Raw genomic sequence first — 23,808 nt, 5'->3', positions numbered from 1 at the left:
TTTCTGGGGCAGCAAAAGAAGGGATTAAAAAAAAAACCATCAAACCAAACCAACCAAAAGAGAGTACTGGGTTTTGATATTCTACTACAACAGAAGAAATTAATGCTTTTCCCCTTCTCCTTCCACTCCAATACTACTTTTGTTCTTTCCTCTTTCTGTTCTTCAGAACATACAAATGAGAATCACAACCAAAATACATGAGGCTGAGCACTCATTTGAAAAGAAAAAGCAGAATGAAATAATTAACCATTTTTCTTTCATTTTCCTTTTCAGGTGTTGGGAGTTGGATGTAAATTAAAAAAAAAAACAAAAACCAACCACAACAAGACCATTTGGAAAACAGACGTTACCCTTGCAGCACACTCATTTGATCAGCCTTCTTTCAGCTAGCGATATACAGAAGGTGCCATGAAATTACTAGCTCCTCAACAATTCAGCTTGGCTCTCCACTATTTTCAAAGGTGGGGGAAAGCCCAAAATACAGTCAATCAACCTACCAGATTTTTATTTTATTTTTCTCCAAGAACTGAGAGGGGGAAACTTACAGAAACAGAAAGTTGTTTCTGTACTTTGCCAGACCCAGCAAGAGCATCGAGTGTGTTGTTTTTGTATAAGTAATGGCACAACTGCCCAGCACACACTATAGTGTAGACATGGCTGATAACCCTTCCTCTCTTTCTCTGCTATGGAAAAACAACCACTAAATACCACCTTCTAAGAAAGGCCATCTCTTTTGCTATTACTCAGCTACAGCTATGCCTGCAGCTAAACAGGATTTAAGTCTTGATGCACCTAAGGCGGTTGGGTATGGAGTACTACAGTCTAAACCAAAATGCCCTAGCCAGAGAGACAGACCCTGCTACCAACTCTGCATTTACAGGTGTGGAGGATTCTCCTCTTAAAGAGGAATTCCATTTGCTACAGGTTTTACTACATAAATAAATCTCCGATGTTTGCTGCAAATTTAATCTCAAAGAAAAATGAGCAGCAGAAGAATGGTTAAATATCTGTATAAGGTTTTTAGATTCTTTTTAACATTCATATGTCAATACCGCAGCTGGGGAGCTCACTTTTAAACCTGACATCTAAATACTCAGTGCTTTGGGATAGGGGTTGTACTAAAGAAATAGAGGATGGCAACTTCCCTGATATTAATAACAGAGAAAGGCTGAAGCTACAACACTGTGTAATAAATAGGTTTTATTTCAAGATGTAGAAGCTCCCGCTCAGATACCTGTAGTGGTAAACCTCACAGAATTGAATTAAGGACACCACCTTAAGCCAATGAACGTAAGCAGCAGCAGTGTTGAAGAAAGATGGTTCAGAGGGCTGCTGTCCTTTTGTTGCACTTGAGCACAAACACTAGGGCACTAGACTACAACACCACATTTACCAGACAACACTGGTAAAAGAAGGCATTTTAAGAGTGGATCTGCAATCTTAGTACCATGCTCTTTCTAGAAGAAGTAGGACCATTACAGCGATAGAAGAAAACCTCAAAACAACCACAGCCACAATGCAGTTGCCATTGAAAGCATCAAAAGTCTTTCCATTGACTTGATCAATCCACAGTGAAAACAGTCTCTCTAACAGCTATGTTACTCTGAACCTGAAAAATCCTAGTTGCTTTGCACCATGTTAGAATTATCATTATAATAAAAAACATAATAAAAATTTTAATTGTTTAGCATTATAGCAAAACCAATGAACCAGCTCTCACCTTGGTACTGGTGATCAGATGCATGCACTAGTCTGCATGTCCCACTCTCACCTCCTCCTCAAAGGTCAATTCATAAACCACAGAGCCATTTCTTAACCTTATAGACAAGACTGGCTTTTCTTATTCTTTTCCCTTTGCTGCATATTTATTAACTACACACTGACTACTGTTCATAGATACAAAAACCAGAGCATTTTGGTATCACACAGAAAATACTCAGAATGCTTCCCAGCCTGTACCCAAAGGCATATATATAGTAAACAGTCTTTTTGATGTCTGGAAGAGGGTTTTTCAAGGTCACTTTATCTTTTTTTACACCATTAAAGGTCTTCTTTCATATGGTAAAAAAGCTACCTACAGAATTAATCTGAACTTCATATAACCACAACTAAAAATTACTTCTGTGAGCTGAAAGTGAAAACCACATTTCAAAAACCACACCTCCTAACCCTCTGCAGTCTTTTTAGTATCTAAAACTTTTACTTCTAGAATCTCTGAGTGGAAAACTTGCAGCTCAAACAGAAGTTCATTTAAAAGATAAAATACAGACTACAAGCAAGTCATGCAAATTAATTAGCCCTGAATAAAGGATTAATCTTGTTTATGAGAAATACATTCCTGGGGAAAAACAAAAAAAGCACAACCAGCTGTCCTGAGAGTGATTGCAATATGCCCCCTTATCAAAATGCACAAAATCTGCTTTATATTCTTCACACCTCCCTTATTTGAGGCAAACAATAAAGCTCATTTTAAACTGCTCTCATTTTCTGGGAATAGCTCTAGATGTGGAAGTTCCGTGGTGGAGCAGCTTGTATGTGCACCACCCCAAGGCCACTAACCACGGAAACTCAAAACTAGGAGACTAGTCTGTTTTGCCTCCATCCCAGTTTCTGACTCACAGGTCCCAGGGGAAATCAAACTACAGCTGGCAGGAAGCAGGGCATGGGTGGGAAAGGATACAGTCATTACCTTATTCTGCCAACTGCCTCACCAACAGCAAGCAAGAGCAGAGCAGAAACCATAGTGGGGGCTGCTGCTGTTGTCAACAGCGCTGCCACCTCTGGGTAGAAACTACTCTAAAAACAGCGGCCACTTGGGCAGACTGTTGTCACAAGTCAACCTGCGAGTACACTGTGGCTTTAAGTGTGACCAGCAGGTCCACCATCAAGCAAGTCAGAAGCAAGTGGCAGCACTGGTTGCATTGCACTGATGCATTTCCCAAACATCCCATGCCACTTTAACCAATGTGCCACATCAAGAAATGTAACTCAGAAAGAGCAAGCTTGCCCTGCATTGAAAGAAAAGCACTGAAATAGTGATGGGGGCTTAGCAGGCTCAGCCACAGAAAATCCTCTCCGCTGAAAGATGTTCATTTACTCATGGTAAAGTTAGTCTGCTCTCTCAGGTATCCCCAGAAGAGTGACATGATGTCCTTGACTTCTGAACTTGAAATGGGGGGCAGCTCAGTCCTGTTCACTTACATTTGAAAACCAGGTGCCAACAAGGCAAATCCAAATCAGAATGAATTTATTCTTTCCAAGAACCTCATTCCATGTGCATTTTTTATATCTTACAGTATCTGTCCACTTGGGAACTGCCCTTCATCATTCCCTGAAACATGCATTTCATTCACTTTCTACTGTGTGCACACATCCTGGCTCAGGGCACGTTTGTGATAAATTAGGATAAAGATAAATTAATTTAAAGATACTTTCCAAATCAGACTAACTTAAGGCCTGGCAAAATAAGTAATGGCAAACAGTAGATACCAATCACAATCTCGTTGCAGCTGAGGAGAAAGCCATGTGATGCCATTTACTCAACACTATTGTAGAGCAGCTGAGTTTCGAACCACTACAGCCCAACAGATCTGTGCTAACAATGTTGATGACTATGAGGTTGAGCCCCAGCGTGGGTAAGGCACCTTGCTAACCTCTGCTTTGTAGGAGAAACCCTGAAGCTCCCCTACCTCCCTTAACCTTTGAAAATGTGGGATACCTGCCCCACTCTTCCAACAATACGTCACCCCCTGTTACTTTACACCACTGCACTGTCACAAGAAAAATTACAAAGAAAATAAATACAAAGACCAAGGCTTGCATCCACATAGAAGGATGGGCTTCACAACACCCAGACAGAGGGCTAGCAAAGCAGAAGAGGAGTAAATCCACAAATACTTACCTTTTTTCCTCACTCATTTAGATCATCTCCCCACTTCCCATGTGGGCCAAAGGAGTCACGGATGCAAACCTGGTGTTTGCCTGAAAATGCCTTTTAACGCAACTGTGCATCAGAGTTACTTGCTGAAGCCCAAGCAAAGAAGGATATGTTTGCTTTCTAGCCAAGAAAAACTGAATCACAAACCCAAAATATTTAAATTTATTATGTCATTACCCTTCTGTGACTATAAATCTCTGAAGAGGTGAGAAGTGGAGAACAGATACATAGGGCTATTGTAACAGAGGTAACCATCAGGAAAGAACCTGGGCTCCTGGGATATAAACCTGCCATGGAGTATTAAAACTGATTTACACTTTGCTCTTACAGCTGTGCACAGGGTGGAAAAAATGGAAGAATTGTCTTCTGCAAGAACGACTCTACAAATATTTGTATTTATGAATTCTGTAAGGACATTATTTTGTCACACGCTTACCTCCATGAAGAATATGGCTTATGCTGCATAATCAGTATAATATTTCAAATACCAGGAATTGTTGCCTCCTACCCTTTTTTATATTAATTTAGTACTGATTCCTTCTGTGAGATAAGATGTGTGTTGCCTCCAAACTACAAAAGCATAAGCAATTTGCATTATCCAAAAACACTGAAAGCTTTTTCTCAGCACTTAAAAAGAGTTCAGACTGCTGAACTGTTTTCCTTCAGAAAGTTAAAAAAGCAATCATTAAGAGAAAATATGGAAAAGGTCGTTATTAGAATTACCTCTACATGCACATTCTAAATAGCTAAAACCAGTGGTTTATAATTGAAAGTGTATGAAAAATATTCAAAATCAGCAACTTTAAGAATAACAGCTACCTTTCTGCCGTTGAAACGATGCCTTAAAATAAATAGGTGCAGCGCTCCCTTCATTTGAGTGTTCACAACACCGATCTCCCACTAGAAGACCTGCGTTTGTTGAAGGAAGGAAGCTACTCTGTGTGTAACAACAAAACCAAAGAGGCTGCCAGAGGTGCGTGAAGCTGCAAGTGCAAACTCCCGTCGGAAAGCAGCACTTGTGAGGCAGCCCAGCTAACCAGGCACTGCTAAAAAAATAACTAAAACATTAAAAAAATTCCAGCTTAATATCCTGTAAGAACATCGATGGCTGGTTTCAGCTCTGCTACCCCAGGGTGCCCCCATCCCTCTTGACTGGCCTGCAGAGCTAGCAGAGCCAGCCACTTGCATTTCACCTCTCCCCCCAGCCTGTTCAAGGGTGTCACTCACCAATCCACCCAGGAGCAAACCCTCAGATGTCGCTGCATTTAGTTTTTCAGGAAATTAAGTCTGAAGCACACTTTCCTTTGCCTTAAAGGGAGTGCGTATTCCTGACACATCAGCAGGCAGGGAGCCCAGAGGTTGCTACAGAGCATTTATTTATACTCATTCGGAATTTCCTGAGACTGGCCAGCCCAGCACAGTGCCAGCAGTTTCTTTCACAGCACTTCGCATGCTGCCCAACACCTCTAGCTCCCCAAGGGTTAATATGCATTAAATGGGCAGCAGGACAGAAGGAACTGCACCAAATGACACACTAAGAAGGTGTTGGTTTTTTTTTTTTTTCTCTGATGAAGACAGATTTAATTCCCAAAAGTGAATTAAAAGTTCAGGTCACTTCTCTTCCGCCTGCTCCCCCTTCCTCCCCAGCCTCTCTCATTTCTCACTCCCACGTGTGGACTGAGAGTACAGAAAGGTTCATTGATATAATTTGGGCAGAACAATTACCTCTGTTGTAACCACCACCGCTTGCAATTCTGCCTCTGTTACATTCAATCTTGTTTTGTTTACGCTTCTCAAATGCACCTTATAATTTGAAGGATAAAATTAAAAACTTTTAGTATAAAGTTACAGACACAAAGATTTCTTTCTTTCTGAAACACAGCCAAAATACACAAGATATCCTTTATGCTATTATAAGCACTTCCAAACTGATGCACAAACATATTTGACTTTTCCATAATCAACTTTCTGGTTTCCACATAACATCAAGTCTTAACTTATGTAAAGATAACTGGGATTCCAGATACAAAAAGGGTCATTTCTAAGCATCATAAAGAGACCCTCAAAAGCCTGAGCTCCATCTCTCTTCATCTCTGCTTACAGTAACTGTTGCTGTAGTATAGCCAAACAGGGACCCTAAAAAAGAAAATGGGCAAGGGGACAGGCTACGTGAAGAAGGATAATGGTCATTAAGACTTAGCAGGATTGAAGGAAAAGAGTTTTATTACCATGCCTTCCACCCAAATTCCAAAGAGCAGCTAAAAGGATAGAAAAAAAGAGACATGAATTGTTAAAATAATTTCCAAGGTCATTGCAGATCAGAGGAGTTGTGTTTCAAACAGAAGGGGAATCTTGTACTTGAATGACAGGAGAGAGCTCCAAGTCCTCCACAGCGCCTTCAGCTAAAATGGCACAGACTTGCAGTAAGTGTTTCCTGAATGTGTCTAGTGGCTTCAGTGGTATAAGATAACGCAAAATAATATTTCATACTTACAGGCATCAGCTCTTGGACTATAGACTATGTCCTGCCCTCTAGGTAATTTTACATTTATTTCCTTGAATTACAAGTCATTGATGTGTAACACTATAAAACATGAGCTCACAAAAAAACCCTAAAAAGGTTTCTAGATGTAGCCAACTCATTGCATCTATGGACCATGAAGGTACTGAATTTTAAGTGAACTTAATTTGTTTTGATCTCTGCTCTAATCACCCCATCCATAAAATAAAGCAGCTCTCCATTGAAAACACTTTGGGAACAGCTTCTAACTGTATTTTGAAGTTTCTTCTAGAAGACGGAAAAACTTTAGGGCAACTGAAACCCAACCCACTCTTTCTTTTCAGGGAAACAAAAGCAAAAATTCGGTCCTTGAAAAGGCCCATGGAGCCTGAAGCCACTGCTCTGCGGCCCATCTTTCAACCTGCAGAGCAAGTGACCAGCAAGGGAAGGACAAGCAGTGCACAGCAGCACTGGGTGTTACTAGTGGGCATCTCTAACTCCATCAGTAGAGTCTTCACATACCCTTCTAGTTTTCTGCTGTGAAAATGACTGTGACATCTGGAATGAAGTATTAGGATAGAAAGTATGGCCAAAACATCCTTCTCAAGAGTTAGGATTCTACTCAGAGAAAAAGAAAAAACCTCTAACATTGTAAGATACTAGTCTTCTTCAAAAGACAGCATGATATCCTGTTTAGAGAACAAAAAGTTTTAGCAGCTGTCTCCACATGCTCCATCTGTTTATCATTACTCTAAGGTTTCAAGCACTTGACATCTGAATGAGCCCTGAATCAAGTCACGCACCTTTAGTGGACTCAAAGCTTGGTCAGCTCAGCAGGCTGAAAAAGACCTGCCATGGATGCAAGCAATAACCCATAACATGTACCAGTACTTTGTCCCTTGCCCAGCGAAGCAAACATGGAGGCACACGTCTGGGTTGGCACCAGTAAAACCAAAAGGCAAAGAGCACATGCATATTTGTTCTCTTGGCCTTTGAAACCATTATGGTGCCAAATAAACTCACTCAGCTACTGTTTACAGTAGAAACAAAACTGTGGTCAGAGCACAGCTCCACAGGGACCAGAAAACCTGACTTGTTCCAAAGCAGAGCAAATGTAAGATTTGGTGCATGGGCAGCCATCCAGCAGATAAATTCTTATCTAAAAAGGAGGTTATTTCACACCCCTTTTGAAAACAAAAGGCAGAGAGGGCACAATGGATCTGTGAAGGGTGATGGATGAAACACAGCTCTTTAAAACACATGCCTTCACCATACCATTTCCTCAGCACTGGAGTGGATGTGCTTGGAAAGAATGAAATAAACTGCCCAACTACAGCAGTCTGGTCCAGGGAATCTTGGCCTGACCTACCACTGTCAGGTTTATATTCCTATCCCAAAAACACAGCTCCTGCATTTTGGTGAAGGCTGGATATGGTATTCTTCTTGGGTTTATTTTTGTGTATTTTATTTTGGGAGAAATGGGTTACATTGCTATGGGCTTGTTTTGTTTTGCTTTCTTTAATGTCCCTCAGAATTCGGCAGCCATTTTCTTTCCACAGAATGATTTAAAACCCATATAAAACACAATCAAAAACTAGCCATTCAGGTCAAACCTGAGACTGATCTGGCCTACCCACCTTCTCCTCCCTAGCAGGTGCCTCTGGAAAGGCAGAAGAAAGCAAACATACAGCAACATTACTCCTCTCAGCTCCCAGAAACCTGCAACTCAGAGACTTCCTGATCCAGGGGTGGTCCAGGGTGAAATCACAGTGTCAAATGTATATTTTCAGGGTAATGGGGATGTATTCAATAACTGCATTTAAAATGTAAGACCACAGCTGACGTGATAGTATTGTAAGGAAATCTTTTGGTCAAATGCCTGCAGATACACTTATGGATGATTAATCTGACCAATGACTACGTAACACTCCAAAACCCCATATGAGAGACTTTGCATGTTACAGTTTGGTCCCTCATTAGTTAACATCTCCATGGAGAAAGGATGCAACTGAAAAATGTACCTCCTATTTGTCCAACTAGTTTAGCTTCACATAGAATGAACTTCAACTGCTTGGTATTTCGTGTATCGTGAGGCAAATCATGATCTCTAGTGTTCGGGTTGGAAGGGACCTTAAACCTCATCCAGTTCCAACCCCTTGCTATGGGCAGGCACACCTTCCACTAGACCAGGTTGCTCAAAGCCCCATCCAACCTGGCCGTGAACACTTCCAGGGATGGGGCATGTCTGCTTGGAAAAGCTTATAGTACAAAGTCTTGCTGTGAGAGTGAGTAGGCCATTCAAGCCTTCACATTTGGTGATTTTTTTTTTTTTTTTCTTAGAATCACAGAATCATTTAGGGCTGAAAAGACCTTTAAGATCACTTAGTTCAAACGCTGAACTCAACAGTTAAACTCACTGCCAAGCCCACCACTGAACCATGTCCCTAAGTGCCACATCTACACATCTTTTAAATACCTCCAGGGATGGTGACTCAACCACTTCCCCGGGCAGCCTGTTCCAATGCTGGACAGCCCTTTTGGTGAAGACATTTTTCCCAAGATTCAATCTTAACATCCCTTGGCACAATTTGAAGCCATTTCCTCTTGTCCTATCACTTGTTACTTGGGAGAAGAGACCAGCCACCTTGCTCCATCCTCCTATCAGGTAGTTGTAGAAAGTGATAAGGTCCCTCCAGAGCTTCCTTTTATTCCAGACTAAACAGACCCAGTTCTCTCAGCTGCTCTTCGTAAGATTTATGTTCTAGACCCTTTACCAGCTTTGCTGCCCTTCTCTGGACCCCTGCCAGCACCTCAATGTCTCTCTTGCAGTGAGGGGCCCAGAACTGAACACAGGATTTGAGGTGCAGCCTCACCACTGCCCAGTACAGGGGGATGATCACTGCCCTGGCCCTGCTGGCCACACTACTGCTGATACAGGCCAGGGTGTCGTTGCCTTTCTTGGCTGTGGGGGCACAAACTGGCTCATGTTCAGCTCCATCAATCATCACCCCCAGTTCCTTTTCCACCGAGCAGCTTTCCAGCCACTCTTCCCCAAGTCTGGAGCGTTGCATGGGGGTGTTGTGGTCCAAGTGCTGCACTCAGCACTTCACCTTGTTGAACCTCATATCATTGGCCACAGCCCATTGGTCCAGCCTGTCCATATCCCTCTACAGAGCCTTCATACCCTCCAGCAGATCAACACTCCCACCAAACTTGGTGTTTTCTCCAAATTTACTGGGGGTGCACTTGATCCCCTCATCCCTATCACTAATAAAGATATTAAACAGAAGTGGCCCCAGTGCTGAGCCCTGGCATACACCACTAGTGACCAGCTGCCAACTGGATTTACTCCATTCAGCACCACTCTTTGTGCCCTGCCATCCAGCCAGTTTTATACCCAAGGAAGAGTACATCCAATCCATGAGCAGCCAGTTTCTCCAGAACACTGTGGGAAATGGTGTCAAAGTCTGTACTGAAGTCTAGATAGACAACATCCACAGCCTTTTCCTCATCCACTGCCTGGGTCACCTTGTCATAGAAGGAGATCAGGTTGGTCAAGCAGAACCTGCCTTTCATAAACCCATGCTGACAAGGCCTGATCCCCTGGTTGTCCTGTACATGCCACATGATGGCACACAAGGTGATCTGCTCCATTACCTTCCCTGGCACAGAGGTCAACCTGACAGGCTTTTAGTTTCCCAGGTTCTCCTTTCAGCCCTTCTTGTACAGGGGGGTCACGATTGCCAATCTTCAGTCAACTGGGACCTCCCTGGTTAGCCAGGACTGCTGATAAATGTTGGAAAGTGGCTTGGTGAGCATTTCTGACAGCTCCTTCTGTACCCATCCAGCCCCATAGACTTGTATGTGTGTTAGTGGCGTAGCAGGTTGCTGTCCATTTCCCCTTGGATTCTGGGCTCTTCGTTTTGATCCCTGTCTTTCAGCTCAGGGGACTGGATACCTGGAGAGCTTACTGTTAAAGACTGAGGCAAAGGCATTAAGTACCTCAGCCTTTTCCGAATCCTTTGTCCCTGTGTTTTTCCCCGCATTCAAGAAAGGATCTAGTCTCTCCTTAGCCCTCCTTTTGTGCTAATGTATTTATAGGAACATTTTTTATTGTCTTTTAAGGCAGTAGACAGATTAAGTTCTGGTTGAGCGTTGGCCATTCTAATTTTGTTCCTGTATAACCTCATGACATTTTTCTAGTTCTCCTGAGCTGGCTGTCCCTTCATCCAAAGGTAGTAAACTCTTTTTTTAACCCTGAGTTCCAGCCAAGGCTCTCTGTTCATCTGGGCTGTTCTTCGTAGCCTCCAGCTCATCTTCTAGCACATGGGGATGGCCTGCTCCTGTGCCTGTAGGATTTCCTCTTGATGAATGTCCAGCCTTCCTAAGCCCCTTTGCCCTTCAGGACTGCCTCCCAGGGGACTCTGTCAACCAGTCTCTTAAAAAGGCCAAAGCCTGCCCTCCACAAGTCCAAGGCAGCAGTTCTGCTGATCCCCTCTCCGTACCTCCTGAAGAATTAAAACTCTATCATTTAGTGATCACTATGCCCAAAACAGCCTCCGGCCGTAACATCGCCCACAAGTGCTCCTCTGTTCACAAGCAACAGGTCCAGTGGGGCACCTTCTCTGGGTGGCTCTCTCGCCAGATGAGTTAGGAATTTATCTTCCATACGCTCCAGGAACCTCTCAGACTGTCTCCTGTCTGATGAGTTGTATCTCCAGCAGACATCTGGTAAGTTGAAGGCCCTCACGAGAACAAGGGCTGGTGATTGTGAGAATTCTCCCAGAATTCTCACAATTCATACTTACAGAATGTTCTGTCTGCCTCTTCATCCTGGTTGGGTGGTCTATGAAACACAGAATCACAGAATGGTTTGGGCTGGAAGGGACCATTGCTGCTGAAGTGAGTCAAGTCTGCATATTGGGCCTTCTGTTCCTTTTGCAAGGGAGTCTCCTATGGCAATGACCCATCTTTTTTTCTTTATGGAAGCATTTTTGACGCCGGGCGTAGGCTGACTCAACTTCGGAGATGAACCATCATCCTAATTATTGTTCAGTTCCACTTGCAGAGCCTTGTACCTGTTGTGCATGGGCACCTGGGCAAGTGGGGTAGTAACAGAGGAGACATGCCCACTGTACTGGGCAGGAACTTGTTGCCACTGCTCCCTATTCCATAAGTCATGGCGTTCAGCCAGGTGGAGAGACGATAAGGAATTCTCCATGTCATGCATCCTGTCTGCTTGTTGCGTCTGTCTCAGGGAAGGTAGGGTGCAATTGCAGTAGTCTGTCTCTCACTCCCTGACACTCCTCAACCTATTCAACAGCCCCCAGAGCTCTGTCAGTAAGCGGAGGAGCTCCTCTATCTGAGCACACCTCCCTCAGGTGTGCTCACTGCTGCTGTCCACTACTGGCATAAGAGCAGCTTTTATTTTCCTTACACAGATGCCTAGGCATACTTGCTTGTTTCTGTTCGGGTGTTAGAACTGAATAAGCTGGCTCACAGCAGGATTTTATGGGCCAGCTTCTCTCTCCTGTTTTGCAGAGATGAAAAGCGACACTGAACACAAGAGTGAGGAAAAATTCATGGCTGTAAAAGAAAGATATGCATCCTCAAAGCTGGAAATACATGTATGCCACAGACAAGGATGCAAAGTGAGTATCTGTTTGTTGGGAGCTCAGGTGGAAGTGTCAGCCTAGTGACTGTCTTCTGGTGCACTTGAAAAAACCTGACTGAATCATTTGGGGTCAGGTGGCAAATCCTGCCAGCCTGGAAGGCATCCCGTGTCCTTCAGTCATCACCCCAGCTGGGCAGAGGCAGGGGATGCAGGAAGGAACTCGCAGCTTTCCAAGGAGAGCATACAGGCTGCAGATTTAGGCATCTCTTTCCTCCTTGGATCAAGATTCTGCAATCAAACACCACGGATTTCTAGTAGTAATTACTAATCCAGAGATACTGCAGTTCTACCCACAATAACATAATGATTACGCAAAAGGCTGAGGCAAGGAGAAGTGCTACACAAACTGGATTAAAAAACCCAACTGCCATGCGTAACTAAAGGAACCCATGGGCAAGACTACACATCCATTTTTAATGTGCCATGTAACTGATAAACAGTGCGTGCAGTACATTATGCAGCAGCAGGACTGGAGAAAGATGGTAAAGCTGGAGCAGAGCAGGAGATGCTACACTCAGTTTTGCTCAGAAATGTCTCTCCCACTGCTGTGGTACTGGCTGTACCCAGTGTCTTGTCTCACAGGGATATGGACTCAGATGCCCTGGCTGAGCCATGCATGTGCCTCTAGAGTTGTAGCTTTACAACTGTTCCCTGCAAAGGGATAGGGAAGTAATTTTCCCAGAATGTCAACAGTGCATTTTCCATTGCACTGAAGATGAGTTGCGAGGAAGCCTCTGAGCGTTGAAGGCAGAACAGGGGGTGGAGGAGGGTTGGATAGCAGGGGAGAGGCACAGGCTGTGCTCCCCAGGGACTGCACCCAAGAAGAAGTCCCTGCACGTCCTCAGGGAGAGCTGGGATGAGACCAAGCACTGGAGAAGGGGGCCAAGAAGAATAGCAGGGAATCAAAAGGAAAGGCGAGCACCTTGGATGAAAAAATGTCTGAGAATGGAGAATGGGAGCAGGACTGCTAACTATGATAGCAAGGGAGAATGTTGAATGTTTGAAGGACAATGCAGTAGATGCACAGCCATGTGAGCACATTTGAGTACTGGCAAGCTTAAGCTGTCTCCCTCCACACAGAAAAACAGAGGACAGGAGCAGAATAGAATGATTCTAAAATACACTTTTTTTTTCTTTAATCCTTTACCATAAGATACAAAAAAACATGCCTAAAATTTAAGAATCACAATTTCTGCTGGAGGGAGGGAAGAGAGGAAAGGGCTTAGCCATGGACTTCTTGAAATGAAAAAACACAGCTGAACCTTGTAATCCCATAGAACATGAATACTCTGACCTTGTCGTTATGCTTCTATCATATGCAAATGTCAGTCTGTTTTTACAAACACAGCAATGTGTTTTACTGTATTTTCTTGCATTATACTTCTTTTTTAGAGCTGCATGCTTCAGATTTACCAAGCAGTGTACATAAAGTGTTAAAACTTGACCTATTTGCTAGGATTAGACCTGAAATTCCAGAAACAGCAGCTAAATTGCACAAGTGTTTTCTTTGTATTATTTGATCTTCTGCAACCCATATGACAGCACTCCAGGCAGAGAGGTTGGTTATGTGAAGAGAGGGTAGGAGAGGGGCTGGGAGTACATCAACAAACATGCCCCTCAGCAGTAAGAGACTACTCCAGACCAGTGATGTCTGGTTTAGATAGCAAAACAATCTGTTCCCAATTATCAGTTAATTTGATCCTCACCCTAACCTGACCAAACCTTCAAACCCAGCTATTAAAAACAGCTTCATCACAGATGGGTCCTGTATGTTGGAGGAAAGTAACATGTTGTTATGAAGAAAAAGATATACATGAATACATTAACAAAAAGATAAGACAATTACATAAAACACTTATTACAGTGTGAGATAACTAGGGAGGAGAAGAGCAAGAAAAAGGGATGAGCTGTGAGAGGGGTAAGGGTTGCATTACTTAATTCTACAGTGAAGAAGGCTTTACAAGCGGAGAAGGACTGACCAAAAGCATGAAAGAGTACGATGGGATGGCACACTCACCTACCTCTCTGACCATCTGAGCACTTAAGTCTTGTCAAAGTCTATGTGAAGAATAGGTGAAGAAAAATCTCAGGAGACTGTACTTTACACAGATCGAGTATATGCTACAAAGAGTTTTAAAGAGTTAGAGATGGGGGGGAGCCCTATTTGGAGCTGGTTGATGTGCTCCCCCCTCAGCACTGCACCCTGCAGTGTGCATCCCACAGCGAAGGTTAACCACTGCTTTCATCCAATATTGTAATTGTGATTTCCGGATGAAATCAGAGGAGGGAATGGGAGAAAGAAAGAGGAGGATGGCCATAAGCACACTTCTGTCTTGGAGCTCAGAGCTGGTCACATGGGGACATCCTGGCAGGAATCTGTACTCTGCCACCAAAGGGATTCGTGTTTCCAGAGGAAGGAAACGGAGATAGAGCAGCAATGCCAATGTGGGCAGCTCAAGCACTCCCTCAGCCCCTAAACCTGCTGTGAAAACATGATACGGGAAGGGCTGCCCTTCTGTCACCTTTAATCCAAAGCCTTACAAATGGCATGGAAGGGGGAAGGGCAGAGGTAGCCATTACAAGAAGCTTCCCAAGGACTTCTGCTCCAGGAGCAACCATTCTGCAAGGAACATGTCTAAATGCAGTCACTCAGTGTTCACAAACAGAAGACAACGAGCTGTAATAAGGCTATTTCCATCCAAGCTGTTTCCCTGGGGGACTGTATCCTTTTAAATGCAACAAAATACCATCCCTTCCCACAAGGAGGAGATTCATACACGTTATTCATAAACTCTTTTCTGCAGAAGAATCTGGGAAGGGACTCAGGAACACTGTAGAACAGTTTTTTTGGGAAAAATACACTCTTTTGAGTTACACAGCCACAGAAGATTTTGTGGAGTTGTGTATCTGAGAGTGGGGGCAAGGAAGAAGATGCAGAAGGTGTAATTTTTCAAGTCTGAACAATGTTTACTCTCAGTGTTTTTCCTGTGGCACATGCCAGCCCTGCTGCATTTCCTTGCCCCTCACCAGTCCCACAGGCTGCTCCTCCATACAGGCACCTCTCACCAGACTGCCACCAACTCAGTGCGAAGCAGTGAGTTCCATAGCAAGGTCTTGGGGGTTTAAGGTCTTCCACCACAAGACCATAGGGATTTAATCACAGTTAATTGCCACCAGTTCAGTGAGGTTGCAGGGTACCATAAGCAGCAAGGCATGCCTGTTTAGACCCTAGAGCATTACTGGTTTTAAAATACAAGATCAGCCTCCTCAGCTGCCTCCGAGGGCATAGAGGGAGCAGCAGCAGGCTACCTGAGAAGGTCTCGGTGCTGCCCATGGAAGTGCATCTCAACATCTCAGACAAGGAAAGCATGCATTACTCCATGAGCAAGCCTGTGTCCCAGAGGAATGAATGCAGTCCTCTGTCTAGGTGAGAAGTAAGAATTTCCTGGGGAGCTGCATAAGATAATCCAGAACAAGACACAACTGCAGCAATCTCTGAACAAAAGACAGACCAATTAAATCTGTTCCCTATCTCAGGGCACTTTGTCCTTCTGCAAAGTGACTGCACCTTACATGGCTTTGGGTCTTGGGCCATCTGCTTCCCACTGCATCCAATTTTCATTTTAAGGACTGGGCCATCTGGGCCCGTGCTGCTATGTCCTCAACTACTGATGACACTGTATTTACTGTATCCTTTCTAACTTCTTCCTGCCCCTTCCATTTCCAGCAGATTCCAAGATCAGACCTGAAGGGCATTCTTCAGGCAACAAGTGTGTAAAAGAAGGTGCATGATCCCTGTGATCCTCTTTGTTCTGATAAAGGCCTCTCACTTGGGCAAATGCAAATCAGTGTGTTTTCAGGCTTCCTGCTGCAGTGGCAAATGCACCCTTGGACTATAGGTATCAACAAACAACCGCAGCAGAAACAAGTATTAGTTCAAGCAGAAAGCTGCCATTGTCTGTGAGATCCTCCATCTCCAGCCATCTGTCCTTAAGGCAGATCTGGCATCACTGAGTGTACTACAGCATACTGATGGAAATTTGGATACGCCTTGTGATAGAGCTGATGTGAAATCACTGGAAACTCACTCACCCTTCGCCCTGCAGATTTCAGGGTCCCACCCTAGCTTGTTCTCATACAGTGGGCACCACCAGCATGACTCACTAGACCACTTACGGGTGAGGCAGGAGCAAGATCCCAGTGACAGCCCTGAATGCCATCTGCCCATCCAGAAAGCACAGGACTATGTGGCAATTCAGCAAGCTCTCCCAATGGCAAGAGTCTCCCACTACCTGCCAGAGCACACCTTTGGCATACACCCATCCCCATTAACTCTGACGGTTATTGGATGGAGGCTCGGAGCAGGGAGCACCATAAGGAAGCAAGCCCAGGCTTAAATAGCCTCTCATCACACAGCCCTGACTCAACCAAATTACCCTTGCTTGCATGGCTGATTCGATAAAAACACAAGCTCACCTGAGCCCTGGTCATTTGCATTTGCAAAGCTAAGCAAACTCAGTGCATTTAAGGCTGCTAAGCTCAGAGCGCCGGGTGTCGGTAGCACCACAGTGGTACCTCAATGGCACCTACCCTGCAGGAAAACAGCAGAGAGCAGATGTTTGTTGGGCTCTTGTGGCAGGCACTTGCAACACTCAAGGCGTAAAGGCTCTATGGGACTGACTACTACCTAGCAATCAAATACTTCCAATTGCTAACTTCTTCATGTCTGTGAATTTCCCTCTACTGACTGAGGGTCTGTAATGATATTTTCCTGTAATGATATTTTCCTAAAATAACAATGGTGGTAATATTCTGGAGCTCAGCACTTTCTTCTTTAGGCTACACTTCAGATCATTAGGCTGGAAATCATGCAAAACTCCATGAATATTGCTTAAGACTGTATGCATCAGGAAAATGAAATCATAGGAGAAAGTCTAGCTCAGATAATCCAGTAACAGAAAGGAAAGCGTGTCTACAAATGGTTGGTACATTTCAATAGTTGTTACAAATCAGTGCAAAAGACATGTATGATAAAAACCTTTTGCTCTAAGTAAACGTGTGTTCTATTTTATTGGCTTCAATAAAAAGGGTTAATAAGTCAGCACGGGTTTTCATAATACTTTACAACAGTTGCTTAAGCATTTACATACCAGCAGATGGAAAACACATTTATTTAACATTTGGTCTTTAAATCATGCTGATGTTAATATCTCAGACAACATTAATTCAGGCTACAGCTTCTTGTAATGGCCTCATTCTCTAACTTGTTGCATAGTTGTAACTTTACTTAGGAGTCAAGAACACTGCTCAGATACAAAGAAAGTCTAAGGAGAGGCCCATGGGGTACTGCAGAGTAACTGTGCATATATAGAATAACCAGAGGGACATCAGGCTGCTGCAGAGGACTCAGTGCTCCAACACTATTTGTATCTGCCATCAAACGCCCCACTGTCCCTCAGCCCTGGCTCGCTCTACAGGGCAGATGCAGATGCTCAGGTCTGCTGGCGGTGACATCTCCCTGTCCTGGGAGGCTGAAAGTGAAAGGAGTAAACTGCAAGCAACAACCCTTGATGAGGGCACACTGGCTATTACAGCAGCAGTTCCTTGCTTTAAGGGTGCAAAGATGCCAACAGTAAAACCAATGGTGACTCCCTAGGATGCCACTGCTCTAAGAACAGTGTAGAACTCTGAAGGAGGTAAAGCATATAGCAGAGTTAAACACTCAGGGAAATAGTCCAAATCAATCTGTATAAGATGTAGTGCTCCTGTAAGTAGAAGCATGTTAGAAATGAGATGGGAAGGCAGGAAAACACAATTCTTCAAACAAAAGCGAGGGGGGAATGTGCAGACAGAAGGAAGAAAACATCAACGATCATAAGGAAGAAAACAGAAAGGATCAGGGAAATCTCAAACACCATGTATAGAAAACTACGCATCTGTGCTACAGCAAAGGAAAAGAATTGTGCAACAGCCTTGCTATACTGACCCCTGCAGCCCATCCTACTCAGGAAAACTGGAAAAGCTTTACTTCTGTTAAAAAACTTTATGTCCCTGTTAAAAGAGATGACTGACAACTGCGATCTCTGGATACAGAGCATGAGGTGCATAGGAAAGTCAAATAAAACACATGTTTTCATTATGGTTAGAAACAAATGCAGTTTTTCACCCTTTATCTTTTTTAATCAGACTCCTATGTTTGTTTTGCTGCTTCCTTGTTTACTACATCAGAATAAAGCGCACTGGAATTTCACACCGTTCAGTGCCTTTTCAGAACATGTGTTTTGAAAAGAAAGTTTCAGCAGATCAGGTGTTAGTGAAAGGAATGAAAACCCAGCCAGAAGCATTTCCAAACTGCCTGCTAAGTTTTAGGCTGGAGTGCACTGTGGTTTTTGTAGCTGACAGGAGGACGTTTCTGCACATATCACTAAAGCAATGTTTGCAGAGCCTCATCAAATAGATTATTTATGCCTCAGTCGTAGCAAGCGCAGAAACTAACAATTACTGGAAGTTTCACCCAGCAGTTAATGGAGACGCTAATACTATTTCAAGAAACAGTCACCTCTCTTTTTTTAATTGTACCATGCAAAGAGAAATTAATTTGTATCATGCACCAAACCAACTCCAGTCTCCTAATAGCTCCCCACAGACAAAGGGCATTTTCCAGCTCCTGCTGCAGCTTCTTGGACGAGTGCTCCACATGCTCTGCACTTCCACTGCACTCCTTAACCCTGCTGAGTTTACCAGACTGAGCAGTAAGCTCACATGCCACAGCAAACAGTTCTGACTATTCAGTACCCAACTGATAAAATAAAGCAAATTTTTTCTGCGAGACCAATTATAGTCTATCACAAGCATTAGAGAGACTTCAGCTACTTTCTGAGCCCAGTCCAAAATCAGTACCAAGTCTCTAAACCAATTTCCAAAATGTCTAAAACTGAACAAATAAGCTTGCAGCTCACAGACCTCTGTGTGATGAAACTGGGAACAGAGTGATAAAACTTTAAGTCAGTAACAAATGAAACTATTGACAAACAGTACTGAAATCTAAATCACAGTCTTTGCTATTTATTCACCACATGTGAAGTTCATGACTTTAACAAGATAATGCAAGAGGCACAGAAATTTATGATAGGTACTTTCATGATAAAAGTCATCACTTGCTTTGTAGGTTATCTTGCATACACACTCACTGAAAATATTTACAGCAAATATACTTCTAAAAAAACCCTCTATAAAAATGCAAAATCGCTTGATCCTTTCCTGGAAACAAGTTCTGAATTCAAGCATTCCTCTACAGATTTTATCACAGCAGCAGGAGTCCATATAGGCTTGTATACTGAGAAAAACTACCGAAATGGCGCATAGGCATAATCATTTAATAGTGCAAGTACTTACATTCTTGAGTTAACCAAAGCAAACCACTGCTCCTTAGTCACCTCATACTTGAGTGCAGCTGATGTGGTCACTCTTGCCAAAATATTCAAGTAACATAAATGCAGCTTACTAGTCCATAACAAGTCTTTCTAGTTCTTTTTCCTGTTGCTGATTGATTCAGAGGGTGCAGAAAACACCACCCCTGAAGTTTGTCTTTCCACTGTTAGAGCTCCATGCAATTAAGAAACTTGCTTCAATTCCACCAACGCCCAAATCAGTTCCTGCTCATCCAAGCGCAGGATAACAAATCACAGATCTCTGCAGCCCAATACTCTGTCCATTATGAACTGCTGAGGATTTGGAGACACAGGCACACATAGCTGCATGTTAGAACGCCAGCCTCAAGGATTTGCAAAGCCAACAAGTCCTGACAGTCTCAGCAAAATGTTGTCCAATTTAGTTTTGAATTAAATACTTGCAATTCATTATAGTGTCTTTCTACGAATAAGGTAACAAACAGCTTCTACCCTGCAAGAAGCCTTGTTTGCATAACAATCCTGAAGCTAAAACTGCATCTTGCATTAACACATCCCCAGTACAAGCATTTAGCTTCTTTTAGACTTGCACGTCAGCCTACCACCTTTTTCAGTAGACAGTCCTACTGGGAGAGGGAGGGAGGGGGGAGAAATTAGTAAACCAATCAGTAACAGTCCACACATATTTTTTCTTTCCTTGTAAGAAGAGGGAATTGTTCTGCATGACTGAAGACCATATTACTAAAAAACGTCAAGGTACGTGGGGAGGTGTTAGGCAATAAACAGCAACAGTTAAGTCACACAGCAGAGGTTTTGAAGTCTGCCTTCTCAAAAGGATTACAAAAAGTTACAAAAGGGTATGGTCTCTTTCTTAGAGAATGCATTTCTAATTGTATAAAAATGGGTGGAGGAGGAAGAAGAGAAAACACCATTTTTCAGAGGTCTCAGGATTTAGCAACATTGGAAAATTTAACTTTAAATCATCAACACATAATAGTAACTCCAATGTCTTCATGTAACTTCCACTAGCTTTAGAAAACACTGTTTTGCATAAATGGCAGATAACGACACTCCGTATTTCTAATTCCTGGCACACAAAATGCTTTGCACTAATTGGAACAATTCTACAGTGAGCACAGGGAATAATTAAGGATTTGTTTCTATACCAGAATATACTTGCAAAGGAAGTTGGTGCTAAAATCCACCAGACAAGCCAACTCTCAGTATATGTACGTCATTGATATAGCAAGCAGCATTTCAACGTGAGTGCATGAACATTGCTGGGGGGGGGGCGTGGACCGGAGAGCTGAAATTTCTGTTTACGTAGGCAACAAAAAAGATATTTAACATTGCTTCCCAGGATATTCAAAGTGCTCCCAGCCACCCCAGCCTTAACTGATAAATCCATTTCCCATCATACCTACATTAGGACGTCTCAAAAGAACACCCACAAGATCCTGCTGCACACTTGAAGTTTTCTGTATAATCTCATTGTAGCAGCCTCAGCTTTAGTGGGCTAAAGTTATGTTTGTGCAGCGATGAGAACAGGAAAATATTGACACAACCAAAGGAGGAGCGCTGCTGCTGTGCTGTTATCAATCATTCTGCAATCTCTGCCCCCTCCTGACCCATCAGCTCTATTCAGCAACCTTTGAACATGCCTAGCAATCTAGTTCAGAGAGTATCACCCAAACAAAATAGACATCTCATCGGGAGCTTCTTAAAAAAATGGTAACATTAAGTGAACTGAACACCTTCTCTTGATGTTTCTTGAGAAATGCTGCTACGTTTTGTTAAAGAGCAACAACAGCCGGGCCAGTAAAGATGACCAAGAGGGGCTGCAGATTCGATGTGCAAGAGCTGGTTAATTTACCAGTTAATTACAGACACAGGATAACAACCACATGACTTCTGCAGCAAAGCCCTAGGCCTCTCAGAGTCTGGTGTAAGGCAGCATGGGTCCTTGAACACCTAAGTTCATGCTCATGCTGAACAACTGAGTGCCAACCCTTACATCTTTGCAAACAACTTTCCACACTTCAAGTATTTAAAAGATTATCAGGGGTGGGGAAGGGGGAGCAGACAGGCTTTGCTCTACCAGTAAATCAGTTTTCAGTATTTAGTCTTCACTGGTGGTACTTTTCCTTTGCTGCTGCTTTCACAGTTTAAGAACAAAGCTTTTTAAAAAAATTATAATCCAAAAGTGGGAAAAGTGTTCCCGATCAGTTACCTGTGGCACTGCCGTTAGTATTTGCTGGGTAGGCCATGTTTGCTCAGTGACACATCCAGAGCTAGGCTGTTAGGTATCATGCAAATGCCATGCATCAAGTCCAACCTGACATGCAATCTGGAACAGACAAGAAAAAGTCAGTTAAAACCATTTAGTTTTAAGAAGTTAGGTACATTAAGCAGTAGGCATTTCTGAGTGTTTCAAGTCTCATCTTCAGTGCAAGCCTCACATAGCAGTAACTTATATTCCTCTTAATCAGTGCTGCAGCTATCACAAAACCCAAGGCTGTCCTGGTGTCTGAAGGTGAATTGTGGCGCTCTGACAAAGTCCAAGGAGGACCGTTACTCCAGATCTGTCCTCAGTGAGGACGTAGCCAGATGAATTTGCAGTTGGCCTTGGATTTGGTTTTCTTTGGCCTGTCTGCAGCTTTTCTGCAGTTTGTCCCCAGCCTCCCTTGCACCAGGGCAGGTTCCTCACGTTTGCTGGCACATATGTAAAATTTTAGACTACTGAACAGTTTACACAGGCAGGGTTAGAGGATTTTAGGTGAAGAGCACCTATAGAAGAGCTGTACCAGCGAGCAAGGGACCTGTTGCAATTTCTAAGCTCAGATGTCCCCCAAGAAGGTGAGGGCAGAAGGACCCCACCGCAGACACAGCCAAAACAAGCATGTGCATCCCCACTGTTCGGAAGACCTGTCCCCTGCAGGTCCCTGCAGCAACAGGCTTTCAGGGTATAAGGTTTTCTTTCAACCCACATGTGGCAGATTCAGTGGAGAAGCAGCACTTGCCTGAAGCTCAGGCTGCAGGAACAGAAAAAGGGTGCTGTTGCCCTGGGCAAGTGGCTGCCCAGCAGAAGCCAAGTGAGAGGCAGAAGCAAAACCAGCAGCAGTTTTGTGGCCAGTTGGCTGCTGCCTGGCTCTGCAAAGCCAGCCTTGCTGGCCCTGCCACCAGGCTCCTGTTCTGCCAACCATGGGCGCACCCTGATCGCAACCCTCATTCTCAGAGCAACAGATTTGACTCATCTGGGGCTGCAGAGATGCCTCCTCTTGGCTCTGCTTCAAGTTTTCTACAATCCAAACAGCATTTCATTTTGTTGACTCAGATAGGTGGAGCTTAGGTGCGTGAAGAACACCCTGCCACACCGACCCTAGTCGACTCAGGCTGACAGCTCCTCAACAAAGCAGTCACATTTTTCCAGTTACATTTGATTTGGCTCTGACAGTAAGTGCGTGGAGGCATTTAAAAGCTAAGCAGATTAGCAAAGAAAAAGAAAATCCAGAAATGAACTGGTGCAACCACCATATGAATCTGAGTCAAAGGTACACAAACTGACGGAGAAGCTGGCTGTCTCTTAAAGCCGACAGAGCTCCATCACAGAGTCTTTGATTTCCTCTTCAATGAACACACGCACGAATTGCTTCATTTTTAGCACAATCCTGGCATCAGTTTTCCAAGAATGCAAAAAGACCTCCATTGCAACTCCTCCTCCCCAGGCTCTGCCATACACCCTTAAATTTATGATCTCTTGTCGAATGGTGGGTAGGACATGAAGCTGTCATAAAGACGTACAAGCAGAAGGCTACAAACAACAAAATAAAGCAGGCATCCAACACAGACCATGACGGAGGGAGGCCCATCACAAGATTCCAGGCATAACAATAATGATCAGATTTCTGAAACAATGAAGCTTGGCAAAGCACAAAATAGAAGAGCATGTTGCTGGCTGAGTTTGCAGTCAGGACTGAAGTTTGAAATCTGTGAGCTTTTAGTAAAGTATTAACCACTTTGTTTCGAAGAGAGAAATTTTAAAGCATCACTCCCATCGCTGCCATTGCTATCAGGATGTATAAAGTTATGCTTTAAGAAAGGCAATTTCTACTGAGTCATAACAAATGCTTTCTGACAAATTATGTGTCTCCTTGTTAAGTTTCTCAGGACAGCCACTGTCTCAAGGCAGGCTGCACTTAGCTGGATGTCAGGCTCTACCAGCAGTGCCCCACAGGGTAAGCAGGATGAATCAATTTGCTTCAGTACTGCTCTCTGCTTCTCACTAGTC

The 23,808-nt window shown here is 43.6% G+C and overlaps 1 protein-coding gene across 1 annotated transcript in view; it reads right to left on the bottom strand.

Annotated features, from left to right (window-relative positions):
• Positions 1–21,787, bottom strand: part of KANK1 (KN motif and ankyrin repeat domains 1) — a gene marked incomplete at both ends in the record, with an annotated part of 55,083 nt that extends 33,296 nt beyond the window's left edge. Inside the window, one exon of the mRNA XM_080637646.1 lies at positions 21,751–21,787. Within this exon, the coding sequence (XP_080493772.1) occupies positions 21,751–21,787 (37 nt within the window). The remainder of the gene's footprint in view (positions 1–21,750) is intronic.
• Between the last annotated feature and the right edge of the window lie 2,021 nt (positions 21,788–23,808).

This window comes from Psittacula echo, assembly GCF_963264785.1.
Source record: "Psittacula echo genome assembly, chromosome: Z".
In the NCBI taxonomy this organism is placed as follows: Eukaryota; Metazoa; Chordata; class Aves; order Psittaciformes; family Psittacidae; genus Psittacula; species Psittacula echo.
The sequence above is the reverse complement of the archived record's forward strand: the minus strand, read 5'-3'. Positions and strand labels throughout refer to the sequence as shown.